We start from the raw sequence: 17,189 nt of genomic DNA, 5'->3' as shown, positions 1-17,189 counted from the left end.
GTTACTTCATTTGTTGGTGCTGGCACTGGGGCTTGAACTCTCAGGGCTCAGCTATGACTCTTAGCTTTTTCACTTAAGGCTGTTGAGTGCTGCCACTTCAGTCACAGCTCCACATTTGGCTTTTTGCTGGTTAATTGGAGATAAGAGTCTTATGGGATTTTGTGCCTAGACTATCTTCAAGCCATGATCCTCAGATCTCAGCATGAGTCACCAGCACCAAACTAGCTTGCTTTCTTATTTTTCCCAGTGTCTGGGCCTGGTGAGAACAAATACAGAAGCAGCTTGCATTATGTAACCACCAGCACAGAACATGTGCCTCTTCTCTCAGCAAAACAAAAGTAGTAAAGTAAGAACAGTTTAAATTACTTTTAAACTTTAATTACCATACATTCCCACTCAGCATTTCCGAAAGCTTTCATTTCTCTCCTTATTTTGGTATAGATTATAAGATAGTTTAGCTAAACCTTGTACTTTTTCCTCTGTACGTATCTATACCTAAATCTTTGTGTGTGTGTGTGCGTGCGTGTGCACGCGTGTGTGTGTGTGTGCATGCATGCGCTCGCCAGTGCTGGAGCTTAAACTCTTGGCATGGGCATTATCCATTAGCTTTTTGTTTTTTTTTTTGTTCAAGGCTAGCACTTGAGCCACATCTCAACTTCCAGATTTTTTCTGGTTAATTGGAGATAATTCACATAGACTTTACAGCCTACGGTTGGCTTTGAACCTTGCTCCTCAGCCTCCTCAGTAGCTAGGATTGCAGTCATTAATTACTATCATTTGACTCCTCTATCTTAAGGCAAGGTGTTTTGATTACAGTCCCAAACTAACTCTGTATAGGATTCCATCATAGAAAAATTGGAGTGTAAAACTGTTTCAAAGGAGACAGGACATAACCATAGTAAAATGGCAGGAAAAAATGTAGCTTGTCATATGCTTCTTCTAAGCTCAACTCAGCAATACAATAATAATTGGAAGCACAAAAATGAAAGGACCTAGCTCTGGCCCCCACCCCCAGCTGCCTGAACCAAACACGCTCGCCCCAAATGCTGCAGGCTTAAAGTGCCACGAAGTTGCTCAGGCCAGGAATCAGCTGGACGGAGTTCAAAGCAGAAAACTTCAAACAGGCTGTTCATGACTCAGGCTGGAGGGGGAAGAGGATGACAGTTCTCAGGCGTTCAAGTGCATCAAAAGAATCATGTCTTTTTTTGTTTAAAAAAAAAAATCTGTAAATGGTAAGGGATTCTTAGTTTAGAAAAAATAGCATTTTCTAAAAATCTTCTATCTGAGGATGTTCCAATGTAGTAAAGTCAAAAGGCTTAACAGGACAGTAGGCAGCAGGGCCTGGGGTCTCCTCCCTGGTGCCTGGTCCCGAATGTCTTCTGACAAGTCCTCCGCCCTGGGCGAGGCTGAGGCACACTGGACCAAAGGCATCTGGTAGGATGTGGCCCTCTTCTCTGGCCTGTCTGGGCTGGAGCCATCGCTGGGCCTCTGGCCATTGAACAGCAGGTAGCGGCCCCGGGCGTCCTGCTCCATTTTGAAGATCTCATATTCTGTGTGAGGTAGCTTGATGCCCAGGGCCACACAGCCATTGGTGTGCGTCACATCTTGCTGAACACCCACCTGCCAGGAGCCCTCAGCCCCACATTCATTCCCATTGAAGACATTGAGGAGTGAGGCAGTGGCTGCATCCATCGGGGTGACCTTCATGTGATTCACTGTGGGAGACAGAGATTCTTGTGACTCACCCAGCCAGTGGTGGGAACCCTCGACCTCTACAAGGCTTTCTTTTCAGAAAACAATGCTACCACCTTCCAGCACTGTTGACCATGGAGTCACATACACTGTTAAGGCCAGGGAGTCCCACATGCCCAGGGAAATGGCAGTTATGCCAAATACAGTCAGCCCTTAGTACCCACAGCTTCTACATCCATGTTAAACCAATTAACCAGCAAAAAGCTGGAAGCTAAGATGTGGTTCAAGTCTATTTCTGACTTTTTTTTTTGGTCCGTCATGGGGCTTGAATTCTGGGCCTGGGCGCTGTCCCTCAGCTCTTCAGTTCAAGGCTAATGCTCTACCTCTTGAGCCACAGTACCACTTCTGGTTTACTGAGTGGTTTATTGGAGATAAGAGTCTCACGGTCTTTCCAGCCTGGGTTGGCTTTGAACTGCGATCCTCAGATCTCAGGTTTCTGAGTAGCTAGGATTACAGGCGTGAGCCACCAAGTGCCTGGTCCAATTTATGACTTTTTTTTGTGGCTAATTGGAGATTAGAGTTTCATGGACTTTCCTGCTTGAGAAGCCTTCAGACTATCATGTTGAGGTCTCAACCTGCTGAATAGCTAGGATTACAGGCATGAGCCATCAGTGTCCAGCTTTGTATATTCTTAAGTAGTCTCTTAATGCAGTATATCAAGTATTGATGGAGCACTGGCATTGTGTTATGTGTGCTAGGTATTATTGGTAACCTAGAAATTATGCATTAGCCAGGCACCACTGGCTCACACCTGTAATGCTATCTACTCAGGAGGCTGAAATCTGAGGATTATGGTTTGATGCCAGCCCAGACAGAAAAATCTCCATGAGACTCATCTCCAATAAACTATTCAGAAAAGCCAGAAGTGGTGCTGTGGCTTAACTGGTAGAGCCTTAAGCACAAAGAGCCTCAGGGACAACATCCAGGCCCTGAGTTCAAGCCCTGGGACAGCAAAAATAATAAACTAAAATTAAAGGAATTATGTGCTATCTAAGGGAGGCTTGTTGTAAGGCAGATGAAATCACTATATTTTTGTGTGTGTCAGTACTGGGGCCTAAACTCAGGGCCTTGTGCTCATGTTGCAAGGCCTTTTCTCAAGCCTAACAACCTACCACATCTCCACTTCTGGCTTTTTGCTGATTAAATGGCAATAACAGTTGCTCAGATTTTTCTGCCTGGACTGGCTGAGGATCTAGAACTAAGATCCTTAGATCTCAGCCTCCTGAGTAGCTAGTATCAAAGGCATGAGCCACCAGCACCTTGTTTCACTATGCTTTTTTACAGAAGGGACTTGGGGAACTTGGGGCCTGGTATTCTAATGGGTTCTGTAATTAATACCCTGCAGATAGCAAGGAGCAGCTTTTGTGATCAGCAAACAGGCTGCATTTGGTGTGTAAATGCTGTGCTCAGTGTGTGGCTGATTGTGCCTGACAGTATAACAGGAAACCATCACAGTATTTCCCTAAAATTGTGTTTGCAAAAAATGACTCCTTAGGATGCAAAAATAATAAATGCTTGTGTCTATGACAAAGTGCTGGTGTCAACTATCCATCAGTCTTAAAAATTAGCACCGGCCCCTAAATTAGACATCTAAATTAAGTCAGAGTGCAAACAAACAAACAAAAAGAGTAAATAAATGAACAGAAGCCCAGTTTTGTGGGGTGTTTCTTTGGAAGCCCCTGGTCTCCACTGCATGTAACATAACAGGTTTTGGGCCCAGTGGTCAGAGACTGAATGTCCCCAGCCTGGCTCATCACGAGGCAGAGGCTGGTGTGCCAGGAATGAACTTGCATCCCTGAACAGATGGGCTAAGGTGTTTTGGGAACCTTGCACAATATGATACTACAATGCTTCTTTGGAGGGCTCACCTCAGGACCAAAGCCATCAGTCTTTATTTGGTGTCTCAGGGGAGGTGCTACTTTACAAAGATGTTCAAGCTTTAAAAAGAGAATTAAAACAGTGTCTGCAAGGCCACTGGGCTGTGAACAGCCTCAAGTGATCTAGCCTCTTTGCTTGGTGATTAGCACTCAGCTCCAACCTTCCCAGTGGTGCTCCTACCTTCCAGTCTGTGACAAGGTGACGTGCAGGGGGAGCTCAGGTTGGGAATGGCAACTCTGAGCCTCAGTGGAGTCGCCAGGATCACCAGCTATGAGGAGGTAGGGCTAGTCTATGGCACTCAGGACCAGGTCACAGCTCTTTCTGTGCTGTTACTCAGCTTGGCTCTAATGTATTGCATATATGTGGTCTGATTTTTATCTTTTTTGTTGATTGTAGGGCTTGAACTTAGGGCCTGGGTGCTGTCCCTGAGCTTTTTCATTCAAGGCTGGAACTCTATTACTTTGAACTAAAGCTCCACTTCTGTTTTTCTGGTGGTTAATTGGAGATAAAAGTCTTACAGGCTTTCCTGTGGGCTGGCTTCAAACCATGATCCTCAGACCTCAGCCTCCTAAGTAGCTAGCATTATAGGCATGAGCCACTGGCACCTGGCTTTTTTTTTCTTTCAATGGTACTGGGGCTTGAACTCAAGACCTAGGTACTGTCCCTTAGCTTTTCACTCAAAGCTGGCACTCTGCCACTTGATCCACATCTCTGTTTTTTGTTTTTTTTTTTAATGTGGATAATAGGAGGTAAGAGTCTCACGGACTTTTCTGCCAAGGTTGGCTTTGAACCATGATCTTCATGAGCACTAGGATTATAGGCTTGAGATACAGGCACAGTGTGGTCTGTTTTGTTAGGCAGGGTTGTACTGTGGAGCAGATACTTGCGTGCACTTGTGTGTGTTCAATGTATACACATGTGCTCCCCCATCAGAAAGGCACCTGGCACATGAACAAGTATGACACTGTCAGAGAGGCAGCTCAGTCCTGCCTAAGTGTGCCAATAAAGGAACACACAGAGGTAAGGTTCTGTTCACAGTAGTGTCCTGGCTGGGCCATACCTGACAGCTACCCATATAAGTGATATGGAATCCACTACATTTAAGCTACAGGGATCTGGCCCTGCTGACCAGACCGGGGCTCAAGGGCATTTCCAAGGATGCTTTGAGAGATAAAAATAGCTCCCTTGGTCCATCCCAAGCATATAGAGCAAAATAAAAAGATGCTCTTACCAGATGCAAGTGGCTCATGTCCATAATCCTAGCTATTCAGGAGGTTGAGATATGAGGATCAAGGTTCAAAGCCAGCCTGGGCAAGAAAGTCTATGAGAGTCTTTTTCCCTATTAAACACCAAAAAAAAAAGCTGGAAATAGAGCTGTGGTTCAAATGGAAGAGCTCTAGCCTTGAATGAAAAAGCTAAGGGACAGTGTTCCGGTCTTGAGCTCAAGACTGAACACTGGCACAGAAAAATAAAAGAAGAAAAAGAAGAAGATGCCTCTTCTCTCAGGCTCTGCCTCAACAAAAACATCTTAGAACAGCTCCTGAGACACTCTGTAGGGACAGGAGGTAGCAGACCTACCTTTGAACACGAACTCTGTGCCACCCATGACCCTGGAGGAGAGCATGCCATGACTGTATCGGCCCCGGGCATAGATGGTGAAAGTAGGGTGCTTGCACACAGGATCTGAGTAGTGGTAGTAATGCCCTTCCCAGGTGTTGTTGTTGTCGTGGAAGATGAAGTGGCGGGTGAGGAACAGGACTTCAGGACGCACCTCACAACGCTGGCTCACCCATTCCCCATGCAGACCAATGGTCAAGTCAGCCTTTGGGGGCAGGATGGGAGGGTGGTGTTCATCAGAGCGGTAGATGATCCGACAGGCTATGCAGGCATGGTTGTGATTCTGAAGCCAAGAAACACATACACTTAAGAGACCTGAGAAGCAATCAGAAGCCTTAGAGCAATTAAAAGCCAACTCTGGAGCACAGAGAGGAGAGTGATGTGTTTGTGAACACACCTAAGTTTCTGCTTCACAGGACAGACCTGCCTAACATACAAGCCAAGTGCCAGTGGCTTATGCCTGTAATCCTAGCTGCTCAGGATTTTGAGTTCTGAGGATTGAGGTTCAAAGTCAGCCTGGGCAGGAAAGCCCATGAGACTCTGATCTACAATTAGCCACCCCAAAAGCTGGAAGTGGAACTGTGGCTTAAGTGGTGAAGCACCAGTGTCCCAGGCCCTGAATTAAAGTTCCAGTGCTAAAGCATATGTACACACACACACACACACACACACACACCATCAGACCACATGTATACAGTGCATCAAGGTTCAGATAAATACTAGCACAGAAAGATGGCTCTAGCCAGGTCCTGACAGTCCTGAGCCAGACCCATCGTCTCACCACACAGCTGGTGATCTTAGGAAACTGATTCATTTCTGTTTTGACTTCCTCATTTAACAATGGTAACCATTATAGCCACTTGCACACGTGTTCCAAGAGAGGAAGATCAAGGTGGCTCTTGCTCAGTGAACTCATTCAGTAAGAAGACCAGATACACAGGATCTGTCTCCTGCCACTAGCCACCATCTTTCAAATGTATGTTAGAGTGAATAACACACAAACTGAGTTCAAAGAAAGCATCACAAGTTCAGGAACTATCCAATACAAGGTTCCTCAATAAGCTACTATGAGGTAAAGGTTCCATGTTTTATTTTTACCCCCTAAACAGTTGTTCTGACATGTAAAGGCCAGGATGAAAAGTTAGCATGGAGTCAGTAGCATGCTCAGCTCTAGAACCTATCAGGCATGGTATCAGTGACAAGACTGTCACCAAAAGTGTGATGCCTCTCACAGGAGGGGATGAAGCTGTGTTGGGATGGGTTCTGGCCAATGCCACTCTCAGCAGCACTTGCAGGTAGACCAGCCACATTCTGAAAGCAAGAGGAGCCCCTAGGAAGATGTGTGAAGCCATGGGATCTCCAAGGTACCTCACAGAGCTGGTGGCCTCCCTGCTGGAGTTACATAGCAAGGCTATGTGATGCCCACTGGGCCCATTCCTGGCAGGCCTCAGAGGCCTGTGGGCTGCATGGTTCATTTCACCCACCAAACATCCACCATTCCTCACATTTGGCTTGCTATCTGGAACTAGGATCTTAGGAAAATCAGCTGGGACTACTTCATTCCTGGCCCTTCTTGAGAAGTATCTCAGTCCCTGAAATGAGTTTTGGTTGTCCCCCAGCCCCCTCAAATAGCAATACTGATTCAGGAAAAGCTCAGGATGCTGCTTAGATGTGAAATAAGGGATCCTCTTGATTTCTTCTATATGGCTAGGTTGACAGGCACACTTTACCACATCCAGCTTCTGGTTGAGAAGAAGTCTCGACTTATACTTGGGATGGCCTCAAATTGAAATTCTAATCTCAACCTTCCAAGTAGCTAGGATTAGAGGGGTGAGTCACCAGTACAATGGATAAAGTTTGTTTCTCTCTTTCCTTTATTCTTTTTTTTGGGGGGGGGGGGTGGGGGGGGGGCAAGGCTCCTGGATTCAGGGCCCAGGTGCTGTCCCTGTGCTCTTTTGCTCAAGACTAGTACTGTACCACTTGAACCACTTCCAGCTTTTGGGGAAGTCCCACAGACTTTCCTGCCCAGGCTGGCTTTGAACCATAATCCTCACATTTCAGCTTCCTGTGGAGCTAGGATTATAGACATGAGCCACCAGTGCATGGCCTCCCTCCCCTCTTCATCTTTCTTTCTCCTCTTTCTCCTTCTCTCCCTTTCTTCCCTCCTTCCTTCCTTTCTTCTTTCTTTTGCAGAACTACCTTTCTTCTTTCTTTTGCAGAACTAAAGTTTGAACTCAGTGCCTTGTTCTGGCTAGGCTGGCATGATACTACTTACCTATACCTCTGGCCTCATTTTTCATTGGTTATTTTTTAAAAAAAGGTCTCACTTCTTGCTTGGACATGTGCCTGTGCCTGAGCTATGATCTGCCTACTTTAGGCTTTTACTTACTGCTGGGTCACATTGCCCATGCCACTTCATCCAGATTCCCTCCAAGGAGATGAAGTCTCAAGGACTTTTTTTCTTAGAAACTCAATCCTCCAATCTCAGCTTCCCATGTAGCTTGAGATGACAGGAATATACTGCTATGACCAGGATGAGAAGAAATTTTGTGATTTTTTTTTTGATCAGCTGGCCTTGAACAACAATCCTCCTATTCTCAGTCTCCCAAGTGATTAGCATTACAAGTATGTATGAATCACTAGTGCCTTGCTCAATTTTCCCTTCCTTTTTAGGGCTGAGTCATAGTCTACCGTTTGTTCACATTTGTTTTTGTTTCCACTTAAGTACTGATAGACACTTAGATTGCTCCCATTCTGACTGCTGTGAAGAATGTTGTCATGGTTTCTGAATACCTGTTTGGGTCTCTGCTTTCAGTGTTTTGGGATATTAACTCAGAAGCAGAATAGCTGGACCACTGGCAATTCACTGCTTTATTTTTCAGCAACCACCATGCTATTTTCTGCAGTGGCTGCATCTTTTCACATTTCTATCTCCAACACATAAGGGTTCCATTTTCCCACCTTCTTGTTTGTGGGTAACAGCCGTTCTGATAGGCAACTACTAAGTTGCCCACAGAATCCCACTGTGGTTATTTTCACATGCTTAATGGCTATTCATACATCTTACAGAATTATCGATTCAAACCCTTTATATCCATTTTACCTACTTTCTTTCTTTGCCTTTCTGGTGTTTTTGGTGGCTTTTTTATTCTTGGCTTTTGAGTTGACTAGTTACTTAGTTACTTGAAACAACTCTGTAACTGCTGCTAGGAGATAAGTTATGATACACACAGGGTCTTCCTCTCTGAGGACATGAACAAAGAAACAGCTTGATTCTTACTACCTGTGATTTAAATAAAAAAGAGAACTATAGGCATAATTTCAGAAAAGCGGAAAATAATGCCTCCACCCTGTATTGCTGGACAACTTTTCGAAAGTGATTTTTTTATTTTTCTTGGACATGGGGCTTGAACTCTGGGCCTGAGCATTGTCCCTGAGCTCTTCAGCTCAAGGCTAGTGCTTTACCACTTGAGCCACAGCGCCACCTCCAGTTTTCTGGTGTTAATTGGAGCTAAGAGTCTCACAGACTTTCCTGCCCAGGCTGGCTTTGAACCTCAGTTCTCAGATCTCAGCTTCCTGAGTAGCTAGGACTACTGGCGTGAGCCACCAGTGCCCGGCTAAAAGTGGCTTTCTTAAATAGTAGCCTTTCAAGATTATAAATGGAAAGAGAATTTCAGGTGCAGTTTGTAAGCATGAATGGTGATCTGTACTGTAAAATACTGTTTCTCATGAAATTTGCTCTATTTATGGATTTTCTCATTGGAGAAGCACCACCATGTTCTAGATTCCCCTGCTCACCAATTTAGTTCCTATACCATTAAATTTCCCAGAAACTTAAAGAGGGTTATTTAAAGCTGTTGTATATACAAGATCTGAACACTAAAGCCGAGGGACCAGAACATGTTCCATATACCCTTGTTGCTATTGACTTGTACTATAAACAGCCTTAATTAATGGGCTAGGGTGTGGTTCAGTTGTAAAGTGTTTATCTAGCATGCAAGAGGCCCTGGGTTCAATCCCCAACACCACAAAAAGGCAGAGACAGAGTTGGGAAGAAAAAGATTCCTATCAAAGTAATCTCTGAAAAGATAAAACCCATTTTTTAAAATGAACTTTCTAAGTGAGCAATGCTACCAGCAAGAAGTGGAGAGCATGCCTCTTTTGCCTATAGACTCTTGACTGGATCCCAGGGAACAGGTATAAGAGCTTCAGTCTGCAGAGAGCACTGGGTTCTGAGGATGTCAAGCATATCTACATCCAAGAGCTTCCATCTCCCAAAGAGACCATAGCATGGTTTCAAGGCAAGGCAGAAAAGGGACTCACACAGAGAAAATAACTTGGCTCAGATGTCTCTGCAAACCCAAAGTAGACTCAGGCCTTGGTCTTAGGACTTTCTGAGTGCTACCTCCTGGCCCCAGACAGCTCTAAGACTGAAGTCCTAAGAAGAACAGATGTCCCCCTCACAAGGACTCCAGCTCCTAGAAAAGGGTCTTCTCGGGCTGATGACTGATGAGGCTCTTCCAGCTCTCTCCCATTTCCTGCCAACATTTATTTCTGGAGAGCTGGTTCATCAACAACATCTGCAGAGGGTCCTCTTGTTTTCATCACCGTCCCAAATGGAAGAAGTTACTTGAAGGAATCTTGTGAATAGGTCAACTAGAGAAGCAGTCTGGACAAAACCTAAGTCTTCAATTTCTTGAGTTTAAGAAGTTTTGTTTAAGGGAAAGGAGAGATGGAAACAAATAATGGGAATTTCTTTTCCTAGGGTTTTAGTGTAGGGGATAAACACTAGTAGCCCATGTCCAAAATATTGCTTACAATGAACTGCACAACTCTCCAGGTGCAATTCCTGCTGGAGACAATCCTGAGTGCTTTTCTTGGGCACTGTACTGTACATACTTTGAAGCCAGGTCAATGCAGTCTTTTCATATTTCCCATGCTTTCCAGCAGAGGACAGCATGTTTACTGGTTGTAATGAGGTTTCTGATGGGCAGATTGACAGTAGAAAGGTAACCTGGATAAGGAGGCTAATAGAGCAGCTGATCATCATTCAGAAAAGCATTGAATGCCCTGAAGGAAAGGCCTCTTGAGGTGCTTTCTACATCTGAGATTCTAGGACCCTGTGACCTGGGGATAGAATGATTACACTGACAGAATGGCTACACAAATTGTCTCTGGTACTGAGGTTTACACTTCTATGCTGGCTGCCTGCCTTGCTGGATTGGACTGAATATTTATATCTTGTCAAATTACTGTTTTGCAATTGTGACCCTGAATGTAAGGGGAATTGGATGTGGGATCTTGAGGTAACTGGATCACAGGGGTGGAGTTTACTGAGTGCTACCTCCTGGATTAACAGGATTAATGCCCTTATAAAAAGAGGCTGCCAAGTTTTCCCTCATTTTTTTTTTGTCATGGAGGACAGAATGAGGAATAAGCTGTGTACATTGTCAAGGAGAAGACCTTCACCAGAACCCCACTCTTCCTCTTAGGGTGTCACCCTTCTCTTAGTCTTTCAACCTCCAAAGCTGCTGTTAAGTAAGGGCAGTTTCTCAACCTCCAAAGCTGCTGTCTAGGTGAGGGCAGTCTGTCTAGCATCCTAAGCTACCCAAGACACTTGCAGTCTTTCTCTGCTCCCAGGCGGGGTGGCCGAGGTGGGCACAGCTGCGCAGTAGTGCACTGACTATGTGAGCCTGGTCTCCAAGCAGGAAGGAGGCACATGTTGTAAGGAGCAGGAAGCCACAGGGAGGGTCACAGGGACATTACACAACCACCTCTTGTACTATGAAGGAGCTGATGGTTTCTGACTGTCATGGTTTGAATGTGTTCCCTGTAAGTTCACAATCCCCAAATTAATGTTAATGGTATTTCAGGATGGAGCTCTGGGAGGTATTTAGAATTGGACGAGTTCATCAGGTCAGGGACGCTATGATCATTTAAGTAGTGGTTTCCTAAGAGGAGGAAGAGAGTCCTGAGCTAGCAAACTTAATCTGTCTCACCACGGATACCCTCCGAGTTATGATACAACAGGAAGACACTCAACACGTACCAGTGCTGTGCTCTTAGAATTCCCAGCCTCCAGGACCATGAACTAACTAAATCTCCACTTACAAATTACTCAGAATCTGGTATTTTGTGACAGCACCAGAAAGCAGCCTATTGGGTTTGTAGCTGCTACTGAACATGTGGGTGTGGGTATGTGTGTGGGGAATAAATAGCAACTGGACACTCTTCTATACCTCAGAGTTCAGGAGAAAGAAACCTCCAGAAATGAGCTTTTTTTTTTTTTTATGGTCAGTCCTGGGGCTTGAGCTCAGGGTCTGGGCACTGTCCCTAAGCTTCTTTTTTGCTAAAAGATAACACTTGAGCCACAGTACCACTTCCAGCCTTTCTGTTTATGTGGTACTGAGGAGTCAAACCCAGGGCTTCATGCATGCTGGGCAAACACTCTACCACTAAGCCACATTCCCAGAAATTAGCTTTCTAAGAACCTCATACCTAAGAAGTGAGCTCACAAGTTTGCTTGTTCCTTCCTCCCCCCTTTCTTTTCTTTTTCCTTTCTCTCTCTCTCCTTTCTCTTCCTTTCTTCCTTCTTTCCTTCCTTTCTTTCTTCCTTTCCCCCTTCTTTTTCTCCCTTCCGCCCTCCCTGAGTTCTTTTCCTACTTTCTTTCCACCCCACCCCCTCTTCCACTGGGGCTTGAACTCAAGGGCTTGTGCTCTACTTGGGATATTTCACTCAAGGCTGGTCCTTTACCCCTTGAGCAACACCTCCACTTCCAGTGCTTAATTGTTTAATTGGAAATATGAGTTTAGAATCAAGATGGCTTAGAATCAAGATCCTCAAATCTCTGCCTCCTGAATAGCTAGAATTACAGGTGTGAGCCAAGAGCACCAGCTGCAAAGGTCTTTCTTGTTTTAGGAAACAGTAATTCCATGAAGATCTCTCTACATACACAATTATATACAGATTCATTAGTGAGGTAGGCTTACTAGGAGCTGTTTATTAATTTTCAATTTTCTGAACTTCAAGCCAGGAGCTGTTTCTTTTTTCTTTTTTTTGGTTGATTGTGGGGCTTGAACTCTGGGCCTGGGTGCTGTCCCTCAGCTCTTCAGTTCAAGACTAGCGCTCTACCACTTGAGCCACAGCACCACTTCTGGCTTTTTCTCTTTATGTGGTGCTGAGGAATTGAACCCAGGGCCTCATGCATGCAAGACAAGCATTGTACCACTGAGCCACCTTCCCAGCACCGAGATGTTTCTTTATGAGACATGACTTTAAGATTCATTGCAGAAAAACATTTGTACTTATTTTTGCTTGTTTCATCAATTCCTAGGCATTTTAATTCATTTAAGCAATTGATTCTGATAATTTTTCAAAAATAATTAAGTCTGCTGTGAATTCCAAGAACCCCCAGGCTTGGACCACTCCTCTCTCTCCCCACACTGCTCAGCTGACACTTGTGCAGTAAAGACGTAAGACATACTTTTCAAATGGCTGATTTCCTGCTTGCTGGGTTTTCATCCTGGCCTCTCAGTGTTTTTGCCTTTTAAGGGTGAAATGTTTACTACTTGCATTGTTCCTGACAACAAATCTTTCCTGATCTGCAAACTCCTGAAATAAAGCAACCCCAAGTGCCTGTCGGTCTGCCAAAATACTCTGGAGGAGTTGAGAGTCAAGAAATAAAATAATCTGGGTCTGTAAATATGGCTGGAGGGCAGCAGCCTGGAGAATAGCAAACTGGGGATACTTCATGCTCTGCCCAAATGAAATGGCCACAAAGCCATCACTTTCTTTTCTTTCCTCCCTCCTTCTCTTCCCTCCCTCCCTCCTTTCATTCTTTTAGTGCCAGTAATAGGGCTTGAACTCAGTGCCTGGGCACTATCTCTTAGCTTTTTTGCTAAAGGCTAGAATTCTACACTGGAGCCACAGCTCCAGCTGGTTCACTGAAGATAAGAGTCTCATGGACTTCCTTTCCCTGGGCTGGTTTTGAATCTTGATCCTCAGATTTCAGCCTCCTGAGTAGATAGAATTACCAGTGTAAGCCACTGATAATACTATCGGCAGGCCTAACTTCTTGTACCTCTGGCCTTGTACCATTCTTTATCTCCTACCACTCCTATACCACATGTACTTTTCCTCACACTGGCAGAATACACCAGGGAATACTTAGCTTCTTTCCCACTCCAGGGCTGCCCCACCCAGGAGCCATGCCACACACATTTAGGGAGACCGTACCCAGTTTGCTGCAGAGTCCATCCAGTCCCTGAGTTGAAAAGCCCACTGCTGATAGCCACCTGATCTGAAATCCCCTAATGTCATCAGCAGCAGAAGGCCCACAGTTCAATAATATTTTTCACATATAATCAGCCCTCTGAATCTTTAGCTTTTGCACCTGAGGATTGAACCAACTATAATGGATAGAACATATTGAGAAAACTAGTTGCATCAGTACTGAACACATACAAGTGCCTTGATTAGTATTTCCTATCTGTTTAACATCACACTTAAGTCATCTTAGATATTATATGTCTTCTAGACATGATTTAAAGCATGTTGGAAGATGTTCAGAGGTCCTACACCAGTACTGCACTATTTTATGTGAACAATTTTGGCATCCATAGGTGCCTTGCAACCAATGCCCTATGGACCCAGAAGGACAGACATTTCTAACAAGGTTCTGTCTGGTTGGCACATTGGTTCCTAGCCTGAAGCTTCCACAGAACTTGAGAGCACACAGAGCTTTGGTCCTTTTCTTCTTTTCTTGGAGGTCTCAAGTCCTTTAAAAGCCTTGTGCTTTCCTCGTTCTTGTAGACAGCTCCACCACAGCTGTTTTGCTGGGACAGAATATTTAAGAGACACAGCTTGGGGAAAGCTGTCTTGTTTTCAGACAACCCCTTTGATTTATAACCATGTGGTTAAATCATTTCAGGATTTTGGAGAAAGACCAATTCCATTTGCTTACAAGTCTGATCCTGAGGTTTTGGTGTTTCTAATGCTTCTGGCAACCATTTGCTTTTTAATAACCATTTGATTCTATCACTGTAAGCATGAACTTGGCTATACAATCTTAACTGCCTGGCTCTGAAGAATCCAAGCTGAGGGTAATGGCTGCCTTCGTATGTTAAAACTCCATTTAATCAAAGCATCTTCTTCCAGGATTATTTTAGGTTGCCTTGATTTTTTTCTTAATGAAGAGGAGCCAGTTTCCTCCTGAAATAATCCTCACACACCTGAATCTCTGCAAACATCAATTACTTGCCAAAGGACTCTGAACCTCACAGCAAAGCTGCATAAAGCCTAGAAAAACAAGTTGACTTGAAGTTTCTATTTTTACATGGTGTCCTGTTTCCACAGGGGCTGAGACTCGTGGTTTGAAACTCAATTTAGCATTTAAACTAATTTTCAGCCAGGTCTCCATGGACCAGCAATTAAGGGAGGCGAAGAGTTCAAAGGAGGGAGATTCCAGCCCCTCCTGCACAGGACTGTGGCTCTTTGAAGACACTCTGCTGCTTCCTGTTCTAGACAGGGTGGCCACAGGCAGCCCAAAGAACCTGCTTCTGGACATCCCATAGGCACAGGACACTGGGTTTTACCAGGTCCAGTGTCTGTCTAGAAAGCCACGAATGGCCAAGTGCATTTATTCCTCCCCACAGCTGTCCTGGGAAAGGATCTAAAAACTTCCTGAGGGTTCAGTGGGCCAAGAGGTACAAGATGAAGGACAAGAAAAGAATATGCCTTTTCAGGTTCTGTAGCTACACAGCCTTCCACTGTCCCCACCTACCCCAGCGAGGCATCCCCAGCAGTCCCAGAGTGCCTGGCCAGCCTCTGGAAGCCTAAACCCTCCTGCCAGCTTTACCGGGCCTCAGCATTCATCAGGGTCTTGGAGAGAATGGTTCTTTTAGGAATTTAAATTTTTCGTGGCAAGGTGATTAGATAATAGAAGTTTGTGGTGCACATCACAGAAGGTACAAAAAGCGAAGGTGTCTGATTGCCCCACACAGTCCCACTGTCAGAGGCCATTCATGGCCAGATTTCTTGTACCCTCCCAGAAATCCTTAATTCCTTTCTTCTTTAATTGTTGATTTTATAAAAGTAGAATCAGCATGCTACTCTGTGCCTTCCTGTCTTGATACTTTTCTCAGTACTTTTCCTTTTACTTCCTAAATACTACCCAAGTTCTTTCTACCCTTCATATTTCGGAATCTTGGTATCAGACTGGAGATTAGAGTGTATTTCTTTCTTATTGATTGATTTTTTGTACTGGGACTTGAACTCAGGGCCTGAGTACTGTTCCTTACTTTTTCTGCTCAAGGTCAGCATTATGATGCCATCTTTAATTTCCATACCTAAGGTAAATAACTCTCACTTTGAAGACAGGTCCTTCCAGGGGCTACAAGTGTATTCCACAATGGACAGGCTCTGATTAGTAATCAGAGATGACGACAGTGAAGGTCGTCCTCCAGCCTTCACAGCAGAATAAAGGAGCTGGCAGGTGGAGAGGGGTCATGTGACTTATGAGCTCTGGTCTGAGCTGCCTGCCACTGGAGGTATAGCACCAATTGAAGGTGAAGAGACAGGGTAAGTAAAGAAAGGTGGCTAGGCACTAATGGCTTATGTCTATCATTTTAGCTTCACAAGAGGCTGAGATCTCAGATCATGGTTTGAAGCCAGCTAGGCAAAAGATCCACAAGACTCATCTCTAATCAACCACCAAAAAGCCAGTTGTGGCTCAAGTGATAGAGCATTAGTTTTCAGTATTAAAGCTAAGGGAGAGTGCACTGGCCCTGAGTTCAGGCCCCAGTACTGGCATTTAATAAAAGTTAAAAAAGAAAAGAAAGGTTTTTATTTTGTTTTGTTTTTAGAGCATCCCCTTTTTTTTCAGTTCTGAGTTTAAAAACCCAAAGATTCCATGTGGGTATGCGCTGGCCTGGTGAGGAGACCTAACCTGAGCATAGGTGAATACAAACAGCAACCCAAGGTCAGCTATGGGGCAGATGCAGCTAGCCTCCTCATTCAGACACCAGCCTCTTGCTTCCTGGACTTGGGGTGGTGGGGAAGAAGATGAGGACTCTGCCTGCTTAGCAACTCCTAAGGGCTATAAGTGAGATGGGGGGGGGGTGGGCTGTGTTCTTGGCTCAGATGAAGTTTCTCTACATCCCACCCCTGCAGATCTGTGGGAAGTTGGCTACTAGAGGGGCCAAATGGAGGTAAGAAAATCCCCTTCTCTGCCACTGTATCCAGCCATGTTCCAGGAGAGGTAACACATACACTGCTATGAGCCTTAGCACCAGCTCCAGACAACTCTACCACCAACTAGCTTGGAGTCAGAATGTAGCTGGAAGCCCAAGGTCCTAATCTGTCTTCCATGACAACCTAGCTAAGAATTATGACCCAGCCAGGGGTTGACCTAGTGAGTACATTCTCTCTTGATGTCTTTGTTAGAGATGCATTTGTGGAAAGGGCTGAGCTTTGGGAATCCTCCTTCATCCACTATAAGAGAACAGCTAGAAGCCAGGCTTTCAGTGCTCATGTCTGTAACCCTAGCTACTAAGGAAGCTGAGATCTGAAGATCCTGATTCCAAGTGCCCCCCCCGCCCCGCCCAGGATAGAAAAGTCTGTGACTCTTATTTCCAATTAATCAACAAGAAAGCTGGAAGTGGTGGTGGGGCTTCAGCCCTGGGATCCTAGAGAACTTTCCCTCCCTTACCTAGTTTAACTTGACTTTGCCTCTTAGGTAGTTTTGAAACTCATAGCATCAAAATGCTCAGGCTCCTACTTTGTGGGCACAAGCTGACCCACTGGTGGCCATACAAAGGCAGGATAGCACAACAGCAGGGAGCCCTGGCTCTGAGGGCTCTGGTCCCTGCACAAGGCAACATGGGGATACCTTCCTGTTGAGATGGAAACAGAGGACAGAGCCTGTCAAGTGGGCTTCCTCTGC

General features: G+C 45.0%; 1 protein-coding gene across 1 annotated transcript in view; it reads right to left on the bottom strand.

Moving 5' to 3' along the window:
* Window positions 1–148: 148 nt before the first annotated feature.
* The window catches only part of Apcdd1 (APC down-regulated 1), a 35,664-nt gene continuing 18,623 nt past the window's right edge, over window positions 149–17,189 (bottom strand). The window contains exons 4-5 of the mRNA XM_042683711.1: window positions 5,209–5,530; window positions 149–1,715 (exon numbers count right to left, since the gene is read on the bottom strand). Of these exons, the coding sequence (XP_042539645.1) occupies window positions 1,279–1,715; window positions 5,209–5,530 (759 nt within the window). The 3' untranslated portion in view covers window positions 149–1,278. The remainder of the gene's footprint in view (window positions 1,716–5,208; window positions 5,531–17,189) is intronic.

Source organism: Dipodomys spectabilis, unplaced genomic scaffold (assembly GCF_019054845.1).
Source record: "Dipodomys spectabilis isolate Male_0828 unplaced genomic scaffold, ASM1905484v1 ptg000083l, whole genome shotgun sequence".
Classification (NCBI taxonomy): domain Eukaryota; kingdom Metazoa; phylum Chordata; class Mammalia; order Rodentia; family Heteromyidae; genus Dipodomys; species Dipodomys spectabilis.
This window is presented reverse-complemented; position numbering and strand designations above follow the sequence as displayed.